This window comes from Apium graveolens, chromosome 10, assembly GCF_009905375.1.
Source record: "Apium graveolens cultivar Ventura chromosome 10, ASM990537v1, whole genome shotgun sequence".
NCBI classification, from domain to species: Eukaryota; Viridiplantae; Streptophyta; class Magnoliopsida; order Apiales; family Apiaceae; genus Apium; species Apium graveolens.
The window spans coordinates 207287941-207308533 of record NC_133656.1 but is presented as its reverse complement, the minus strand read 5'-3'; the positions used below and the strand labels follow the sequence as shown (position 1 = coordinate 207308533).

The 20593-nt window shown below is 33.9% G+C and overlaps 4 protein-coding genes across 12 annotated transcripts; all 4 read right to left on the bottom strand.

The window, feature by feature from the left end:
* LOC141693833 (hevamine-A-like) lies at positions 1-961 on the bottom strand. The gene has a single exon (XM_074499008.1). The coding sequence runs from the start codon at positions 959-961 to the stop codon at positions 65-67; it is 897 nt and encodes a 298-aa protein (XP_074355109.1). The 3' UTR covers positions 1-64.
* Positions 962-1611: 650 nt separating this feature from the next.
* Positions 1612-5335, bottom strand: LOC141693831 (interactor of constitutive active ROPs 2, chloroplastic-like). Of its 7 annotated transcripts, none has more exons than XM_074499001.1 (4): positions 5289-5335; positions 5068-5180; positions 4111-4312; positions 1612-3694 (listed from the first exon to the last, which is right to left on the bottom strand). In XM_074499001.1, exons 2-4 carry the CDS (start codon positions 5085-5087, stop codon positions 2027-2029), a joined length of 1890 nt encoding a protein of 629 aa, XP_074355102.1. In that variant the 5' UTR covers positions 5088-5180; positions 5289-5335; the 3' UTR covers positions 1612-2026. The 7 variants fall into 7 exon arrangements, with proteins under 7 accessions (XP_074355102.1, XP_074355106.1, XP_074355103.1 ...); XM_074499005.1 differs by having other exon boundaries at positions 4111-4276; positions 5289-5333; XM_074499002.1 differs by lacking the exon at positions 5289-5335 and having other exon boundaries at positions 1612-1862; positions 1981-3694; positions 5068-5240.
* A 1769-nt stretch (positions 5336-7104) lies between these two features.
* On the bottom strand, positions 7105-11840 carry LOC141689738 (protein IQ-DOMAIN 2). Of its 3 annotated transcripts, XM_074494096.1 has the most exons (7): positions 11688-11819; positions 11262-11321; positions 10990-11083; positions 10595-10915; positions 9599-9820; positions 9170-9289; positions 7105-8133 (listed from the first exon to the last, which is right to left on the bottom strand). In XM_074494096.1, the coding sequence occupies exons 3-7, from the start codon at positions 11062-11064 to the stop codon at positions 7441-7443; spliced, it is 1431 nt and encodes a 476-aa protein (XP_074350197.1). In that variant the 5' UTR covers positions 11065-11083; positions 11262-11321; positions 11688-11819; the 3' UTR covers positions 7105-7440. The 3 variants fall into 3 exon arrangements, with proteins under 3 accessions (XP_074350197.1, XP_074350196.1, XP_074350195.1); XM_074494095.1 differs by lacking the exon at positions 11262-11321 and having other exon boundaries at positions 11688-11840; XM_074494094.1 differs by lacking the exons at positions 11262-11321; positions 11688-11819 and having other exon boundaries at positions 10990-11102.
* Positions 11841-12045: 205 nt separating this feature from the next.
* LOC141689737 (DEAD-box ATP-dependent RNA helicase 57) lies at positions 12046-17775 on the bottom strand. The gene is made up of 12 exons (XM_074494093.1): positions 17590-17775; positions 17356-17476; positions 16905-17020; positions 16724-16815; positions 15810-15906; positions 15593-15673; positions 15286-15518; positions 14355-14549; positions 14055-14145; positions 13800-13922; positions 13277-13427; positions 12046-12697 (listed from the first exon to the last, which is right to left on the bottom strand). Exons 1-12 carry the CDS (start codon positions 17668-17670, stop codon positions 12489-12491), a joined length of 1590 nt encoding a protein of 529 aa, XP_074350194.1. The 5' UTR covers positions 17671-17775; the 3' UTR covers positions 12046-12488.
* Between the last annotated feature and the right edge of the window lie 2818 nt (positions 17776-20593).

Here is a 20593-nt window from a genome sequence, read left to right as displayed (position 1 = left end):
ATATGTACTGCAGGGTGCTTGATAATACAGAAAACAATATAGGTGTGAGTCGTATATATAGAGTTTAGACGTCGCTCTTGATGGAGGAGCTATATCCAGATTGATCGTCGTAGAATTTGGACCAAAGCATGACGCCACCATATTTGTCAGAGGCCTTAATAGCTGGAAGAACTTGTGAAGTAAGGTCATTTACAGGAATGAAACCACTTCCAGCTGCATCAGGGGCTGCAGGTAGGCCTAAGAAAATCTTGGTTGCAGGAATATCGGTAGTCCATTGCTTCCATGCATCCTCCAGGTTACTTGTAGCGGTAGAAGAGTATTGGCAAGGAGGGTTGTTGAAAAATTGTACCCAAACATAGTCGAAAAGGCCTGTCTGAAGGGCACCTCCTACCCATGCATCAGGATAAGGGCACTGAGGTGCAGCCGTCAGGTAAACCTTCTTTCCTCGTTTACTGTAAGCAGAAAGATACCTTGCAAGATCATCCCAGTACTCTCCTGATCCCCCCTCAATATCAAAGTCAACTCCATCTAAAACAGCGTTGCCAAGAGGCCGCGTAGCTGACTGCCCTCCAAGAAAGTTGTTCCATATATATGTTGCCACTTCTCTGGCATCTGCAGCAGATACAAGAGAGTAACTCCCGGAAGCTCCCCCTATCGAAAGTATCACCTTAATTCCTTGTGATTGACATGATTTTATGTCGGAACTAAGGGTAGTGCAGCCATTGCTGTAAGGATCACAATGACCGGCAAGATTAATCATGGGTGTCTGGCCATTGCCAAAGGTAGCCAAAAATGCCAAGTTTACGTATTCATAGTTCCCCGTGGCACATGTATCTGCTAATGTTCCTTCTTGCCCATTCTGGCCCCAATAGATTGATATGCTTCCAGCATCTGAACCTGCTACTAAAAGTAGCACCAAGAAAGATAACATTGATAGTGAAATTGCTAGTTTTGATGCCATGGTGAGTTATATAAACCCTCTGAAATTGAAGAAACTAATGAAGGTTTTGTGTGAAACTTGATTTCTGACACTTGATTTATATAGGATAAATTTTTTCACAATTTTTGAAAGTTAGTGCATGCCAGTAGATTAACCTTCCTCCCCGGCATCCCAAGAATGACATACTTGACAAACATTTCTATAAAAATATTCCTTAGAGAGTTGGCAAGTGATTAGGTCTTTTCTTCTTGTCTGTTAACATACTGATAACTTAATGAAGACAGTCACTTGGTCAATATGTTTCAAGTTGACAGTGAGGTTTTGATCCTCTATCTTGCTAATATTCATGTTGTAATTTTTTTAATGATATAATTACGGTATCATTTCTCAGTTTGCAATTGCGTGTGAACTATGGACCGATGATTTGTCAATCCAACTATAGATTTTGGATGAAAATTTACAGATGTTGACACTTCAGATGAGACATTTTAGGTTATATGCTCTTAAAATTTCAAACTCTGATATAGAGCAACTTAGTTATATAATTTTTGCTTTCAACGTTTTAATCAACTTTACAAACAGTTTTCATTCAAAATACCAAAAGAGCCTGAACTTTAAAAACACAGAGAATTAATGAAACATTCTACATATAATCAAATGAAACAGTTTTGGTGATATAATCAAATGTGATTTGTAGAACAATCAAAACCAATTTCAGGTTGAATATATAAAAGAAACTAATTCCAAAAACCAAGATAACAGTAAATAGGGGAGAGGAACAAAAGGCTGTTAAATAAACAAAGGAAAAAGAGAGATTATGGACTTGTAGTCTGTGTGGAATTGCGACGACATAACTGTACAAAACCTTATAAGAAATAGTCATTACAAAGCATTTGAATCAAAACTTGAAGCCATCAGCAATCTGTAGTTTGTATACACACACACAAAAGAAAAAACTAAAATGTTAGTAGATGAGTGAATTCATCTGATAAGATATTCTTGGTGAAAGTCATGGAAGGGGAGGGTGATTATTTACTTGCCTTGGAAAACAAAGAAAAGCATGCAGGGGCAACCTCCCGATTAGTTTTATTTCTGGCTTTTTAAAAACAAAACCCCGAATTTCTTCAGCATGTTACCATTCTTTTTCTTAAAAGAGTCTTCATCTATGTCCTCGGAGAATGGTGGACTTAACTTTTCTCCACTTGTATTATACTTGTCCAGAGAAACAGTTCTCTCCATTTTGTCATTATCACCTGTAGTAAGCATAGCAGCAGCTGTCTCAGCTGCTTTCCTCCACTGGTCAGACTGCACTTTTAATTTCCTCAACTCAGCTTCCATCTCTGAATTGGCAGCTTGAGCTGCATCCAGCTGTTCAGTTACTCGATCTGTTTTTCTACTACTTTTGTCTGTTTCCTCTTTTAAAAAACTGAGCTTCATTAGCGCCTCTCGTTCTGCATCCCTTGCTGCTTCAGCAAATTCTAAGGTCTCATCATTCATTTCATTATTCTTGAATTCAATTTTTTCTATTTCCATTTTTAGCGCCTCATTCTCCTCTGTGGTACTCTGCAGTTTTGTCTCTTTGTCCTGCAAATTTGCCTTCAATTCCAGCACATCTTCCTCGATCTTTTTAAGCTCTAATTTAAGTTCAGATTCTCTTTCAGACAACTGAGTTTCCATGACCTTCAAATATAAGCCTCGATTCTCCTCTGAGATGGTGTGGAAATCAATTTCTTTAACCATCAGCCTCGACTTTAGGTCTTCAACGTCAGATTTTGCAATCATCAAGTTTGCTTTCAATTCAGCTTCACACTTGCGAGATTCTAATTTCGTGTGCTCTACTAGTTCATATGCACTTCTAATCTGCAATGTGCTTTGAACATATTCTTCCTGGTATCTTCTTTCAGCTGCCTCAAGAGCAGATCTTAATTGCGCCATCTCAGAATTGACATTTTTAAGCTCCATTTCAACCTCGAGTAATTTTGCATTATTATCACTTTCATGTGCATCTTTGGTATCCCCTAAAGGATCTGCCGCATTTTTGCAGCTATCCCCGGAAAGTTCTGCTTGGAGTTTTCTTACAAGTCCCTCCAAATGGATAATTTGATTTTTTGATTGCTCCAACTCTAAAGCCACAGAGTTGTAAGCCTCCATAACTTTAAGGCCTTCGGACTTCAATGTCTCCTCAGTTGATCTAGCCGTTGCTAACTGCATTTTTGTTTCCCTGACAGCTTCTATAGCCTGAGTTTGAGATTCTATGCAATCAGTTAGCTCGTTTTTCAGATTCTCAACTAGGTTTAAAGTTTCACTAAGTTCTTGCTTTAAACTTTGTACCTCAGCAAGTGCTGATTCTGCATGCCTTGAGTGCATAGCTTCAGACTCAGCTACCCTTTCCAGCTTCATCTTTAACTTCTGAATATCATTCATAGCAGTAACCAAGGCAGCAGAGTCAACTAAGTGATGTTTCTGCACAGCCTCTAGTTCAGACTGCCATGCTCTATCTCGATCCTGGGAGATTTTACAAAGCTCTTGAACACGAGAATCCTCAGAAGCAGAAAGCTCCTGTATCTGTTGTTCAGATTCCTCGAGCTTTGCTGACATTGAAGCTAACTTTTTCTTGGTCTCTTCATTGTCTAAATGAGCCTGCTTCTTCCACAATTCTGATGAGTTGAGCTGATCATGTGCCTTCTTCAATTCCTTTTGCAGCTGAGCGAGCTGATATTCCAGATCGGATATTCTCCCAGGTCGTTTCTTTTGCTAGTTAACCGAGCAAATTAATAAAACTTGGACAGAACAAAGAGATGTACCAAAACGATTTGGACAATAAATTAGGCTTATTAAAAAACAAGCAACCACCAGTTTAGGTGAATATTTTACAGAGGGTAAGAAGGGGCGTTTTCTCAGAACTTGCTCAAACAGTGTCTCGGAGAACAGAATTTGAAATTGTTATTTTCATATTTATAACTTATCTATCTTCATTCTTCAATTTCAATGCATAAGAAAGTAACATACAACACCAAGGTGCCTACCCAAATTCATCAAAAGTATTGAATGACATATAACCATGTATGTACGGTATTCTGAATGATAAGCAACATTCAAGATATTGAGGGGTATTTTTATTCTTAAGTATTAGCAAGAACTGGATTGATAGTTGAGTCATAATATTATACCTCAGATGCTGGACTACGAGGTGACCTGCGATCAACAAATTTTGGACCTTTTGCTTTAGGTGTCCTTGTTGCAGGAGAAGGAACTGATTCCATGTTAGCTTTCTGCTGCTTAGTAGTGCAGGGTGTAGCAGGAATTGACCTACGCGGCATCTCCAAGGAACCAATTCTGATCTCAAAGTAGAATAGTCTATTAAGCTTACATCTGGGGGAACAAAGACTCAAGACAGCACACAGAAAACATAACTAAATTAAATTATACAGGAAAAACATGTTTATTTACTCGGGAACACATAAATAATCGGTTATCTACAATAATCCTCATTTCTGAAAAGAAACAAATCTTTCAAGGCATTATCTGTATCATATCTTTATAAAGGAATTTATATGTACTATATTAATGCTAATTAATAAAAGATCCAACTGATGTGAGGGACAATGGTACTTTAATTTTATGGAATAGAAAGAATGAGGAGAAACGAGGAAAAATTATGAGACCAGAATACCAGATCGAAGAAAAGAAAATTGCAGCATTGCTTCTCAAAAAATACAAAAAAAACAGCATTGCTTCTCAAAAGCATGTCACTGTATAAATTATTTAGTACTTTTTCTGAAACTACAAAACCCAATCATAAATTCCGTATGCCAAACAAACTACCACATAAATGCCTAGCTAGAAAAAATTCATAACTTCAACAGTAGTTCATTAATGGAAATAACTAATAGGGTTCTTTGAAGGCACAATGCTATACTCCACTGACTCTGAAATCATAAGCTACCTACACTGTGCTTTATTAATCAATTCATCAAATTCAAATTTTTATCATGAATACATAGCAAAGTTTGTCATGAAAAACTTACATTTTTTGAAAATCAAATAGTGCATATTGTTATAAAGATACAGTAATAAAGAAACTGTGACAGAAGATATGCCTCCTCATATTGAGTGCAGAAGTATACCTTGTTTTAGGTGTCTGCATATTTGAACTCCAGTAGAAAGAAAATTATATCACTATATGATGAAGGGCCACCTGACCCTACTGCACGTAGACCTACAGAACTTCAGACGAATCCTTGTGGAAGAAAGAACAAAGTAAAATATTTATTCATATACATGTAGAAAGACATAGTGAATTATATGATGCTATGTTGCATTCCAATGGCTAAGAAAGAAATATTACCTAAACCAAAACAGACAAACAAACAAACAGCATCAATCCCTTCAAAGGAACTCCACATAAACAACCTCCACTTGCAACAACCTTAACAAAAGGAAACTATTTAAGGATAATATAACAGAAGAAAAGTAACTATCAAAGGATATGCAAATATAACTTGCAAGTTATCTTTACAATTTCTCATTATGCTTGTTTTTTACTCATGTGCTCAGTTGTTATTTTAAAGCATAATTAAGACAAAGTGGTAATCATTGCCCACAAAGCATACCTTATAAGACATTGATTAATTTAGTAATTCATCCAAGAGATATATTTCTGCAACACTTATTAGTTTTTCTTATGCAAATTACAGATAAGCACCAATTTTTTATTCATATAAAACTGCTAACACAGTGTCCCTGGCCAATGACATTCTACGGCAAACCATTTTATCCTATAAACTCTACAAACCAGTTAGAAATCACGACAAAGTACTAAAAATCACAATTCACCTGTGTATTCAAATCATCAGCTTGTAGCATGTACTGTATGCTACTACTGAACCATAAACATGAATTAACTTTGATATATCTAAACAACTTAAGCGACATTAATATTAACCAAGAAAAATCACAGAACAAGCAATGTATACGTACTAATAAACTGAAAAAAACACCAAGCCATTTAAACAGAAACAAGACATACACAGCATTTTCAAAAGTTATCAGCATAAACAAAACAAAGGAAAAATCAGATATTAGTTGTTTACATCCTACACAAATACAAGAAAATTTCTGTAACTTTTATAAGCACCTTAGCAAGACATATCTGAGCTGCTAAGATGCCAACATTACAAAAGCATAAATGGGCTTCGCCTTCTAGAGAAGAAACAATGCTGAAACTTACCTGAAAACAACTACCTCAACTCAAATGAAATTGCAGCAACTGTGTTTAAAAGAAAACCCTAAGCTTAGTCTCCTTCACTCGCTTTGTTACTTGCTGCTGGTTATACAGATTTCAACCCACTCTCGAGTTTCTCTCTGCTCAACTTCTCTAAATCTTTTTGTCAGTGAAGAGAGATTTAGTGATAAATGTCCTAGTAGTATACTTTTTAGAACACTACACTTCCAAAATGGACTGTATCTCTTTTCAAAAATAACAGAACTACTAATTTAGGACATGAATTTGGTCTGTACAAATACTTCTGTTTGAAATTATTACTTGGGTTTTACAATACCCCAGATTGCGAGCCAGTGTCCTTTTGAAAACTTCACTACGCATTTGTACTTTTTTCACTTATCTTGGACTGCACATACAATACTAGCAATATTACTTAGTATTTGCTACCAACTAGTTGTCAATTTCTTTACAACAAGTATAAAGGAAAAAATGTAAGGATCACAGAGCATCAACTTTACACATGAAAACTTTTGAAATGCTCCTGATGCAATTATGCAAGTACTTGCACATTCCACAGTTTCGTCAAAATTGTGGGTTATGTATGTCTTCAATTATAGAACTCATTCACTTAATAACAAAAGTAACTAGTACAAGTAGCAGATATGAGAGATCATTTATCACTGTAAGAACAAATAGAACCCTCTCTTCTAGACGCCTGATATACAAATGTTGAACAGCCATAAATGTCCATCTGTAGTACAGGTCTGGCATAACAAACACGGCTAGTATAACAGCTACCATGGACTAAAAGAACAATTGAGATACAATCATGGTCCAGACATGCAACTGAAATTGGTTAATGTCAATAAAATAAATATATAAGGGAATGCAGATATGTGTGTGTGTGTGTGTGTTTGTGCACATACTGAATCTAGTTACAATAGAAACGTAAACCTTTCACCAAATTAACGCCCATATAACCAGTTTCTTAGTACACAAAATAATCTTACAGAACAACGAACCTGTAAAAGAGAACAACCAGTATACAAACTACTTTTGAAGACTGTTTAAGTCACTTTCACCAGTCTATCTGTCCCCTCTCAAACAAATGAAGAAAAAAAAAGAATGCCTAATAGAAAGAACAGGAAGTAACTAGAGGAGATGAAACGGATAGATTTACATTAAAAATACATCTTTTTTTTTGTTTTTCAATTTTATTTACTCTGTAGCCAATAAACCGTATCTTGTTTATCCTGCTTCACGTTGTATAGAATAATTAATTGACTGCAACATCATTCAAGTCTGCAACAGATTTGCTGTCCAACCTTGGTGGACCTGAATGTCTCCTCGGCCTAGCTAGTGAATCTGGGAAAGAAAGTCGCTTCTTTGCATACCCTGTTGATACTTTTTCTGGTGTGCCAATCTCCATTCCTAGCGGGCTTTGAACACGTGATTTTGCTTTGGCAGACTGAGTGGATGCCATGTAACTTGGAACTGCTGAAGAGCTTGCCATGCTCTCATCATCTCTCACAGATGACCCAGCAATGCTGTGCCTTCTATTCTGCTCCGAATGCATACTGAACAAGCTTTTTGTGTCGGAATCTGGGCTCTTCACACTTCCTCTTGGGCCAGGTGGCTTAAATTTCTTGCCTACTTTCGAAGAAGTTGCCTTGGATAGTGGAGTAGAAGGGGACTGGACATTAGAAAGATGGCTTGGCCTTTGGTTGTTTGGCGAATTAAGCTTCTCAGAATTGAGGAGGTGACGAGCGTAGGACTTGGCAATCTGGCTACCAGCAAAGCTGAGACTTGCACTTTTCGCAGAAGAATAATCATTATTAATTTCTTTTACAGTCCGAGACTCTCCTGACTGGGAAGCTGTCCAGCGTTCTAACCAGCTCCAACCCCATTGAGGATTAGTGGGGTCCATGTAGAGTAGATTTGTAGATCTTGCAGACTTTTTCCAGGTTTGCTGTATTTCAGATTTAGAAAATGTAATTTAGATATTGTAACTCATAGAATTAAGTTGACTTGTCTTTAACTATTGCTATCCATCAAGAACCAATGAGAAAGAAAAGAATTCATAGTAAGATCCCTAGTATTGCAGCTTACTAGACACCCCTCTTCTCTTTGTAACAAAAGGTAAAGTGCTTCTAGCCGTAGTGGAGGTATAGGTGTCTGAGTATTTTAATTACAGACATCGACCATTTTTAAGAAAATAGGGGAAGAAAAAAATGTATGATAATGATACAGCAAAATTGAATTGATTTGACAGATGCAGTATCCAAACCTTCTCCCTATGAAATGGACTAGCATAATACAGATTACGCTTTTTTGTCAAGCCACATCAAATATCTAGTTACCCATATTCCATAGAAACAATATCTCAATAGTCGTAACCATATAGCGTATTATGGGCCTGTATCAAATCTAGAGTTTTAATTTCATACCCGTGATCCCCTATCCGGTACTGAACAAAAAAGTAGCCTATAAACCAAAAAACCTTAACGGAAACAAGGAATTCGAACCTTGTGTTAGGAACTGCAGACCAGGTCAGTCTTAGGTAGACAGTTCCAAGATTTAAGTAAGCTTGGGGTGGAAAGGAGAGTTCTTTTCTTTTCTTTCTTTTGAAAAAGGGGCAACTTTCGTGTAGTTTGTGATTGGATGTAACTGTTTCTAGATTGAATATTGATTTAAACTTGCCTATGGCTTTCTAAAGGGAGTGGTTCGTAAGTGGGCTCTAGTGCCATCTAAAAGTTACTGTATTGGCTATGCAATTTGTTACTTGTGAGGACAATTAAGGTTACATTTTTCTAAGTCCGTTAACTTCGCCAGAATCTTCGGTGCAAGTAACTATTGCCAAGACATAATGAACCTGAAGACAGTATCTGTCCAAATCAAACATCCAGTCCTAGTTTTTCTCTTTTGCTATCAATTATCGAGTTCTCTTGAAAGAGAATATTATATAAATATTACTAAAAGGTTAAAACTTGAAATGAATAGCTTACTTGATGAGAGAATGAATAAGCTAGCGCTCTTTCTCTTCTCATGGTTGCGTCAAACTTGCTCATTAACTTTGCTTCGATTTGCTCTTTTGATTGTACACTGTCATTCCAGTTCTCTCCCATCTGTATAATAATTTGTACATTATGTTCGCTGTAAAGAAACAACAGATCTGCGGACTAGAATACTTTCCAAGAAGAACTATTATTAACGAAAATGATTATATTCAATAAAGAAAATCATATTTTTGGTAGTTGGCATAAATTTAAGCATGTTTATGTTCAAATAACAGCTTTTCGCCTGAAAACTTTGTAAAAGGCATGTTCCAGTGAGTTGAATAATGTGAACACAATGCACGTGTATCAGACATGTGTATAAGAGCATTAGGTGTATCAATCCCGTGGGTACAGCAAGATATATATTATTAATCAGACCTGCAAGCTTTCAAGTTCTTTTGCACGTTTCTGGAGCAGCTGCCTCTGTAGGGCTTGATTCTCCTCTGACATCCTGATCCTTCTAGAGTTGATCTGAGACTGTACACGAGATACACCTTGCATGCATCGTAGGGTATTAGTGGTTTGGCGTCTGACAGTAGAGCCTTCCACCAATGACTTTAGCCTGACAAGCCCTCTTAAAGCTCGCAAGGCTCTTCTTGCCTAGAAGCAACATTTGTTAGTAAAACAACCTGTCTACTACCGATATATTGTTGGTTTAACATATACAGTATCTAAGAATAGCACAATGACGCTACTTGACGTTTTCTACACACACTTAGCTGTAACAATTTTTTTTATTACATACAAAGTCCTTTCACAAAAGAAGTAATAGTTGCCGTAAAATCCTTTCTCCTTAAATCTACATACAGTTTCCAAACATGCAAAATATATAGAATCACTACTGACCTTGAAGATTATATTTATTTGAATCTTCAAAGGGATAAGAACGGAACAAATACATAAGAGGCTGAGAGCTAAATTTTTCTCATTCTGATTTTGTTATGTAAGCAACCTACAAGCAATTTCTTTTAGCAAAGTATGGGTAGTTGCAGGTTTATTTTTGGTCATCTATATATATTAGGTAATATATATTAAGTTTCTATTCCTGAATATTTAATTAGATTAAGGGATTCTATTGATTAAGAATGGAAGAAGATCAACCTGGCTATTTAATATATTTTGTGAGGAGGTCTATCGAGGGAAACGTGCTTGCAATCTATATTTTTGCTTTATATTTTACTTTTTTTATCTTCTCTATAGTCTATATATCACAATTTATTCATTAACACACTATCATCACAATCTTTAATGATCCAATTGTTTAGTATCTGCCTCTGGTGCTAATATGTTTCGATTGGTACTAAATTGTTCTTAACAGAAACATATCCCATTAAATATTAAGGATGAATTGCATGCAGATAAGTACAGATATACCAGGAATCCTCTGAATGCCGTCTGAATTTTAGTTGCTGCTTCTCCATCTGTCAGTTTGCTAGCGAACTGAGTTACTGCAACAGGCTGAACAACCTCTGTGACATCCGAAGGAGCTTCAATAGCACCCTCAGCGCGTGTAGAGGTGGAAACTGCAACAGAAGAAGCATGTTGTGTCTGCTCATCTTCAATTACATTTTGTGGCAAATACACTTCTGCTGGTGGAGGAAGAGAATGAGGTACACTGACAGTTTCTAAAGTCGAGGATTCTGGATTCAAAGAGTTTTCCTTCTCAATCCCTTTATTTTTCGATTCATTTGCTTTCTGAAATTACAACGATTTTTTAAAAAACAATCTAAAATCAACAAAAACTTATCAAAGATAGAACTTCAAAAAACCTGTCTTTTCTTTTCTTTGGACTCTGGACTAAAGGCTTTCTTTATGGAAGAAAACAAATTTCCTTTCCTCCCCATTGTTGTATCATTCCAAGATCTATCCCAAATGTAGACGAAAAGTGATGTCATGGATAGTGATAAAGAACATGTCTTTATACAAACATGATATAAGCATGCATTTAACACCTAGCCAAATTCAATTATGTAAACATCTATACACACAAATATCAAAAATTAAATAACTTTTTTTTGGTAATTCAGATTAAATAACTTACTCTGACTAGATATGTGGTTGCTGAGAAACTTTGAAGTACATATGGAAAAAATAGACTTTGCTGCAATTATGGTCAAGTTTTAAGAATATAAGTTTCCTGAGTTGATTTTCTTTTTCAAAACAAACTATGCACAGGATATCCACACTAGCCATGTTAAAATTAATAAAATAAAGTCAACAACTTAAATACAAAAAGTGAATGTGTAAATGGTTTAATGATGTTTAGAACCCAGATCATAAAGTTGCAGAAAACGTTTTTTTTTTGAAGTGAACAGAAAACTTAAACTTGAAGTAAAATGGGGAAAATCCCAGCTGACATAAAATCAAACAAAACATGAACAGTACATAAAAACGCAGGGACAGTTGGAACAAAAAGAATTACTAGCCAAAATTTAGGTTGGTTGGTGTAGAAAAAGTAGAAAAATACCTGTGACTTAAACTGACAGATCTCTGCACAACTGTTGAATTAGAGGTGGTGGTTGTATTGTAGGTCTATCAGTCTATGTTTATGTTGATATCTATAATTTACTTCACTCAACGTACAAGAAGAAGAAGATTAGAATTTGGACCCCATGTCCCTGTCTATCTATCTCACTCACATTTTTTTTACTCTCAATTCGACACAGTAGATTAAACAACCAGACACGTGGCGTCTCACATCCGTTTCAAAAAAATAAAAATTCTGACTTTTTTCATGTATTTTACAACAAAATAAAAATTATTTATAAAATATATTTTCCATGTGTTGTAATATAATTTTTAAAAAAGAGTGAAGGGTTAGACTGGAGTACAATTATTCTGAGATGACTCCCAATCTTGCAACATTTCTGGCACTTATATTCCGCTAATTGAAGCAATTGTGGGTGAAAATAAAAATAAAAATTCCTCGTTTAATCGTAAAGGAACAACATTGACTCGTTCGTTGCAAGAGTACAAACTCTGGATTGAAAGTAGCTTACTGTTTTCTAAACCAAAACTATGACTAAACTTCATCGTTAAAATTAGAATAAGCATATGCTATAATAAAAATAAAAAATAAAAAAAATCATGGATGGCACACAGCCAAACACACAACCCCTTTGAAGTAAGCATCAGAGCTTAGAGGTGCAAGGTAAGCATAAGATATCCTGTTGGCCGATAAATTAACACATCTCATCAGTATATATTTATCAAAATTGCATTCCGATATAGTGAGGGTGTAATTTATGAATTAAGAAACCACCAGATCTTATTCATCATCATCTTGTGGTTTCACGGATATATGTTCTCTCCCCGGTCTGTGCTTCTTCCACTTACGTTTGGGCAATGCCAGAATCCAAGCTGGTACCTCACCGCCAGAAGCTGTTATTACATTCGCTATGTTACGCAGAAACGGAACATCTGCCTCAGTGTACAGAGTAATGGCTTCTCCCCTCCGCCCTGCTCTGCCACAACGACCTATATAGATAAAAAGCAACGAATTTCAGCAACTTGAGATGATAAAAATGAAAATGTTCATTAATTTGGAAGCCGGTGTTCACAGGAAAGTGCTCAAACGAGGAAACGGACCAACGGTCCAAAATCGAGCAATAAAAGCAAAACAAATATACCCCTAGGACTAATCATGTTTAATATCCACAGTTAAATAATTTCTATAGCCAAAATTATTAACAAAATTATTTCTATATCCAAGCATAAACTTATACCACCAATCAAGTGAATAAGTGAATATAAATGCAAGTATAACTAATTCCATTAACAATTAAGTGAATGATTTAAAAGTCAACAATTGGTTGAACGGTCTAGTAAAACGTTATTGATAATTCTCCATAAGCAGATGCCTATGCGCAAGTCCCCTATGTGCAAGTCACAATAAATTGATTCATTTTACTAGCCAATGTATTGAAGGTTTGGCAGACCTAACCTTCAGATGACCAAAATATATAGATAAAAGTCTCCATCAACTAGGTTTTAGAGCAACGAATGATCATGATTACAGGTAACCCAAGTCGAAGACAGAGAAACTGAGAGACTTACCAATCCTGTGAATGTATGCGGCTGGAGAATCCGGGAAATCATAATTAATCACACTATTAATCCCTTTAAAATCCATACCACGAGCAATAACATCAGTTGCAATCAAAACCCATGTTTTGCCAGCTCTGAAATTATCAACTGCATTTTCTCGCTGAATTTAATGAACATGAATTAGAATTCTTCTAATTACTGGAGTTGGTATACAAACAAAGAAAAACTGAATAATCAAATTGAAAGCAACATAAACACCAAAAATTATCAGACTTTAACAGACAGACTTTACCAAAACATAATTATAAGATTCCTGTACAACTATTACACCACAGTGACTGAGTGACATGACTAAATACACTGAAATGAGGCGATTGTGCTAAAAGAATTTCTAGCAAGTAGTTTACACGAAGCATGAATATCAATATTGGATTGGAAGTTCATCAATTCTGTTTTTTTATAGAAACATCACTGTTGATTTCTTCAATACCGTATCTAGTTTGAGATCATGTCAAAAGATTTTTATGATTACCTCTGTTTGCGATAGATCAGCATGTATGACATCAGCCCTTATATCGTCATACTTCAATTCATTGTAAAGCTCTTTTGCTCTTTCTTTATTTTGGACAAAAACAAGTACAGGTGGATTCAAGCTCTGAAACAAGAAACATTTATAAGCAAAGATTTGTAGAGGGAACAATATAGCACTATAGATGCATCATGCAGCAACTATAATGACAACTGAGAGAATTCCCAGCATGCAGTGGGCATAATAGCAGCAGTTTACCTCTGCAAAACTCTGGCGAATAGCAAGCAGTTTCCCTTCTTCACTTCCAACATATAATAGTTTCTGTTTTATTGTTTCAGATGCAGAATTCCTATATATATATAACCGAAGTGAGTAGCAAAAAGGAAAAAACGTCAACAGTTGAGTACACCTCTGCTAAGGAGCAGATCTGCTAATGCATTCCAGTTATTGCTGAGGGATACACTGGTCTCAAAACTGATTTGGAATAGCAACAAAAAACTACATCACCCAAATCAAATTAAATTCTTATAATTTGCACCATCTCAGTTTCATACTTACTTTCTACCAATAATGACTCTGACAGCATCATGCATTAATGTGCGTGCAAGCTCTTCCACTGAATCTGGTAATGTAGCGCTAAATAGTGAACGCATTATTGAAGGGTTTGAACAAGCTTTAACAATTGTATCAACTTGCTTCACCAAGCCAAGCTCAAACAATTTATCAGATTCATCCAGGACAAGGTATTCCACCCTGCAAATAATAACAGAAATTTAGAAATATACTGAATAGAAAAGCGATACTTCTAGTTCCCAGTTTCAAAGCCAGATAGAACTAAATCATGATTCATCACAAGTGCTGACTCTGCACTGAGCAATAGTAATCACTAAATAACAAGTTTGTCTCATGTTTATCACTTATCAGATGTCAAAGTTTAGAGCCGGTTCTCATGCAACAAGAGGGTGTCTATTTGTGGGTTTATTTAACCTGGCAAAATTACCAGAAACCAATAGAGAAAGCACGTTCTCCTCATATATAACTGCATAGAGCCGTCTCAATTCAAAAGCAATTTTAAAAAAATTGGGGCATGTCCTGGTACATAATTCGATGGGTCAATGGATAGACCTTGGTCCTAATTATGTGTCTAAAACAAGGCAAAATGATGAGACTGTTTGGCTTCACCTATTGTTGCCTCTTATAAAAGGAAATATGAGTACATCAAAACACCCCCGACGTAATTACATGTCTAAATTGTAATACAATATAGATGGCTAAATGCTTATCATAATTACGTATAAATATGCTCATTTTATATATATTTTTTCAAAGAAGGGACAGATACTTAAAAATACTATATAGTGTTTAGTATGGGTAGGTTAACATGTGGTTTGTCAGGTAGCAGAACATCAATCTAAAATGAATTCTGAGTTTTAAACATCAACCCAATTTTTGTTGAGCATTCACTGAAACAATTATAGAGTGTGCATACCTGCTTAAATCAAGCTTTTTCTTACGAACAGCATATTGAACACGGTAAGGTGTTGATATTAATATATCACAATGCAGTTTGGAAAAGTCAGCAGATTTCACAAGCTGCTTAGTCATCAGCTTGATACGAAATTTTGTTCCTTTAGTCAGCTTCTTGCACTCTCTTGCTGTTTGTGCAGCTAATTCTCGTGTTGGAAGTAGGATAAGACCCCGAATACCATCGGTAGAAGCATGCTGAACATATAGCAAGATAAGATATGTTTACGTTCATAAATAAAATCACAACAGCTCAAATGTCTCTGGCATACCTTAAGTTTAATTAGCATGGGACAGACAAATGCCATTGTTTTGCCAGAACCTGTTGGGGCACAAGCAAAGCATTCCCGCCCCTAGTAAATGCACAATTTATAAATTAATCATGTCTCTTAAGAATTGAAAACCATTTGTTTTATCTACAATTAAGAGTAGGGTTCCTGAGAAACAGATATAAGGGAAAAGGTAATAGCTTTAAATAATAAGCCATACAGATAGGAGGACTGGAATAGCCTGCCTCTGAATTGGTGTTGGCTCTTTAAATCTAAGCTCTGCCAAGTTGCGCACCAGAAATGATCTGCATTTATATCTACAAAAGACGAATATATACTGTACTCAATTGCAACAACATACGACTAAATGTAGGTTTAGAACTAAGGAGGATGGCAGCATATAATTTAATAATTTTTCATTAAAATAGGTGAAGATGTAAGTCCTTGGAGCAGGCTTTCCCAGATTTAGATCAAATTGGCCTATACCAATTATAGAATAACTTTGAGCCTAATAGAAAATGTGAATCGGGAGCCTTAGAAAATCTTGGAAATAAACTTTCAATCAGCTGACAATATTACTATCGCTTTATGTTTAAACTCTCTACTTCTGAGTATAGCATCTTTCTGATGTATACATCAAAATCTAAGCAATACTGTAGGTCTAAAATGTTGGTGTAGTTGAACCTTATTAATTAAATAGAAGCCGCCTAATTAAAAATTATAGCAAAGGAGTAGTCCAGGAACATTTCTGTGACACATTATGATATCTAGAGTCTACAAAGCATTCATGGTGTAAATAGTAAAAGTCTGGGTATGTACACATTATTAACAAGTGGGCATGATTTAGCAAATAAAATCTGTAACAAGATTTAGCAAATTCTTCACAAGGATCGTATACTATATAAAAAAATACTACAGGGCCAGAAAGTAATCTTATATACTGAAAAGCTTGAGAAACACTAACAATTACCATTTTCAATAATTAAGAAAACACAATAACATTTCTGATTATAGGTTGTTTTAGCTTTATCCTCATTAACATAATAGAGTGTCAAATAAGACAGCTACATATTTTGAAATAAATCCTCCATGTCAAACAGATGATATGTATATAATCTGCAAAGTAGAAACTACCTTGATCTTAACTCGGAAAAAGTTTGAAGAGGCGATGGAACATTCATACCAGATACGTGAATATTATGCTTCTTTCTCAGAAGTGCATCTCGCTGACAAAAATTAAAATTAGTAACTCTAATTACGATGGTAACTACTTAAATTTGTGTATGTGTGTTTCTCAGAGAGAAGTAGACTGAACCTCCATTTGCCTGTGATATTCCTTCTTCGCTTCAGAATCAACCTCATTCACATCATTATCTTTTGGCACAATCTCCGATGTTGAAGCCTTAAATACATTGAATCCTTCTACTGAGACTAAAACACATACAAACAAACAAAATAAATCTAAAATTCAGAAGAATCTAATCTTAATAGTCGCCCTTTCTACTTTTATTTGTTGGCAATCTCTCAACTGTATGCAACAATAAGCACTAAACACATAGAATTATCCGAAACATTATAATCGTGTGGCTGTTTAATTAAGGTTCTAGAAACACCCAATAAAGATGTCCTCAAATACACTAAATTAACTTCATTAATAAGCATTTGGCATAGTCCTGCATATTATTTAGTCTAATTATAATGCTGCTTGCTGCCGTATCGGTTTTATATCTAAAATCATTAGACACGCACGCATAAATATATATAACCTGAAGATGAAACCTTGGACTTTCTTTTCCTCTTTTTCACAACTGGCAATGTCTCCGCCTCAGGCGCAGAATTTTCATTTTCAAGAAATTGCTCATCTGTATCAGCAGTTTCTTTCTTCTCCTAATCAAACATTCCAAATCACAAAATATAACAATCACAAGATTTATATACACCTGTCTTCGATAACCAGTTAAATCGACTAGAAAATAAGATACAGAAGATATAAAGTTAACCTTGAACTTGGAGAAATCGGCGGCGAACTTTTTACGGTCAAATTTGATGCCGGAGAACAAAAAAGAGGTGTCTTTGCTCATAATTTGCTAAACCCTAGCTTCTCCCCCTCGATATCTTTTGCTTTTTTTTGTCTGATTTTGAATTAGGGTTTAAGACAAGTTACCGACTGTTACAACATAACAAAAAACAAATAATTTTTGTAATTTAGAAGAATAACTTCTCAATTTTCCTTTTATCAACTATCACAATTTAATACTCCCTCCGTCCCTCCCAAATGTTTACATTTGGGTGGGGCGCGGAGTTTAAGAAAAATGATAAAATAGTGGAGGAAAGTTAAAAAAGTGAGTAAAGTAGTGGCACCGATTAATATTATATGTATAAAGTGGGTATAGTGGAGAGAAGTAGTGGATGTAGTTATTTTAAAAATTATAAAAACCTTACTATTTTTGGAAAGTTTTGAAATGTAAACAATTGGATGGGACATCCAAAAAAGGAAAGTGTAAACAAATGGGAGGGACAGAGGGAGTAATATATAAAGTACTCCCTCCGTCCAGTCAATTTTTACGTTTGGTTGGGGTAAGGAGGTTAATAAATATGTATAAAGTAGTGGAAAAGAGAAAGAAAATTGGGAAATTGGTGGGACCAGTTGATTTTTAATATATAAAAAGAAGATAATGAGGTTAAAAGTAGTTTGAAAAGGGAGGAAAAGTGAGAAAGTGGTGGACCCGTCAACTATTTTTGGTAAGGTTTGAAATGTAAAGAATTGGATGAAACATCCAAAAAAGGAAACTGTAAATAAATGATCGGGACGAGGTAGTAACTAGCTAAAAACTCATGCGATGCACGGATAGCAAAGAATTTTTTTAATATTATATAATTTTTTAGAAAAAATTTGAATTCAATTTTTAATTTTGTTCATCTAAAATTTTAAATGATATAACTTCATAATAATAATATTAGTTGACGTATATGTTCATAACTTTTTAAACATTTAAATTTATTTAAAGTAATAGTATTGATAAGGAGAAAATGTTATTATAACGAAATTATTATTTTATTGAGGATAAAAATATAATGTATTCATTATGTTGGGACCCTAAAAAAAATTATTTTAACATGTTGATTACTTAATCGATTAACAATAATTCTATAAAATATATTTGAATAAGACAATTTTAATGATTGAACGATATAGTTTTATTGATAATTTTATGTGTATTTTTAAAAAAATAATATTTATATTTTAATTAAAATTTGATTTTTAGTTCACATCAAGAGGATACGAATTATATTTAGTTTAATATTTATTTGATTTATATTGGATAAGTGTTTTATATTATTTTATTTTAGCCCGATGCCCTATACACCGACCAACTCAAACTAATTATTTTTAGTTTAATTTTAATTCTTTTAAGTGTGGATCAATAAGATAATTTTGTTTTAAAATGAATAATTAGTATATATTACTCACTTCGTCCCAATATACATTTCTCTTTTGAAAAAAAAAAGTTATATGAAATTACTTGTCCCTCCCTTCTTTCAATGTAAATTTAAGCATAATTTTTCAAAATTATTTTTAGATTTGTTATTTTCAAGATTTGACTTTCTAAAATTAGTATCTATTCTCATTTTTCAATGCATTTAATGAGATATTTTGTTAAAAATGTTATCCAACTGACCATTTTCTTAATATGTGTTTTTTCCCCAAAAGGGACATGTAAAATGAGACGGAGGAAGTATTTTATTTTTGTTGGTCGGATTATATTTTTATTTTAGTTTTGTGTTAGTCTCAATCAATTGTATAATGTAATTTTTTATTCTGGATAAATTAAATATATTATTTTGTATAATTTTTTAGGAGGATTAATAGTATTATTATTTTATCATAGGCCGATTCACATGACATATCAACTAAATCTTAATAATTATATTTAGTTTGCTTATTAATTTTAGCCTGAAGTAACAAATTAGAATAATATAGAACTCGATATGAATTAAAATATAAATTGGTAAAAGAAGTTGAATTTAATATAAATTATAATGATATAGAGTTTAATATAAAATAGAATTAAAATTGGTAATGTAATAGAGAAAATTGACTTCAATATCAATTAGAATTAGAATTGATCGACCCAATAATTAGAATTGAAATAACTAAGTAAGGGTAATTAAGTAATTTCACCAAGTACCGACCGACCGAGTACAAAACTTTTAATTTTTTATTTATTATAATATAGTGTAGATGTATTTTTTGAAAAAAGGAAATCATATATTTCAATTTTTTATAATTATAATCATAGTAATAATTAATAATTTGTATATAATTTTTTCTTAGAAAAGAATATTTTTATATTGAAAATTAAACAAAAATCAGTACTTTTATCTTTTTTCAGAAATATACTAATTTTTCTTTGTTTTCTTCTTATATTTCGACAATCGTCCTACTTTGAGAAAGGATTTTTAAATTTTTATTATTAGTTTTTATTCAATATTTTGTTGATAAAATTTGTTTTCAATTTATTTGAATTTGTTCCCTCATTCCTGATGAGAGGTTGGTATATATTTTGCTATGATTTATTGTCCGAAATGTTTGATAATGTATATAAAATTTTAAAATTTTGATTTAGTGATAAAAATTCTTAAATAATTGTCTATATAGTCGACATTTTAAACTGGTGGGTAAATTTACATATCTGAAATTCAATAAACTATGCTATTATATTTTCAAATATTAGATTAATCAGTAATATTATATATTTTATGATTATTCAGACTCCATTGTATTTGTATTTGTAGATAATCATTTTTTATTATTGAATTGATTCCCCATAAAAAAACTATTATTTTTCTAGTATTATTTATCTGAAGAACTTTCTTTGAAGGAAAAACAAAAACATTTTTATTATTCACTCTTGGGCTTGTTAAGCGGACCATGTACGTAAATAGTTGGGCTGAACATAGCCCAGTTGGAAAAAATTGCTTTCTAAAAACTTCTTCTTCCTG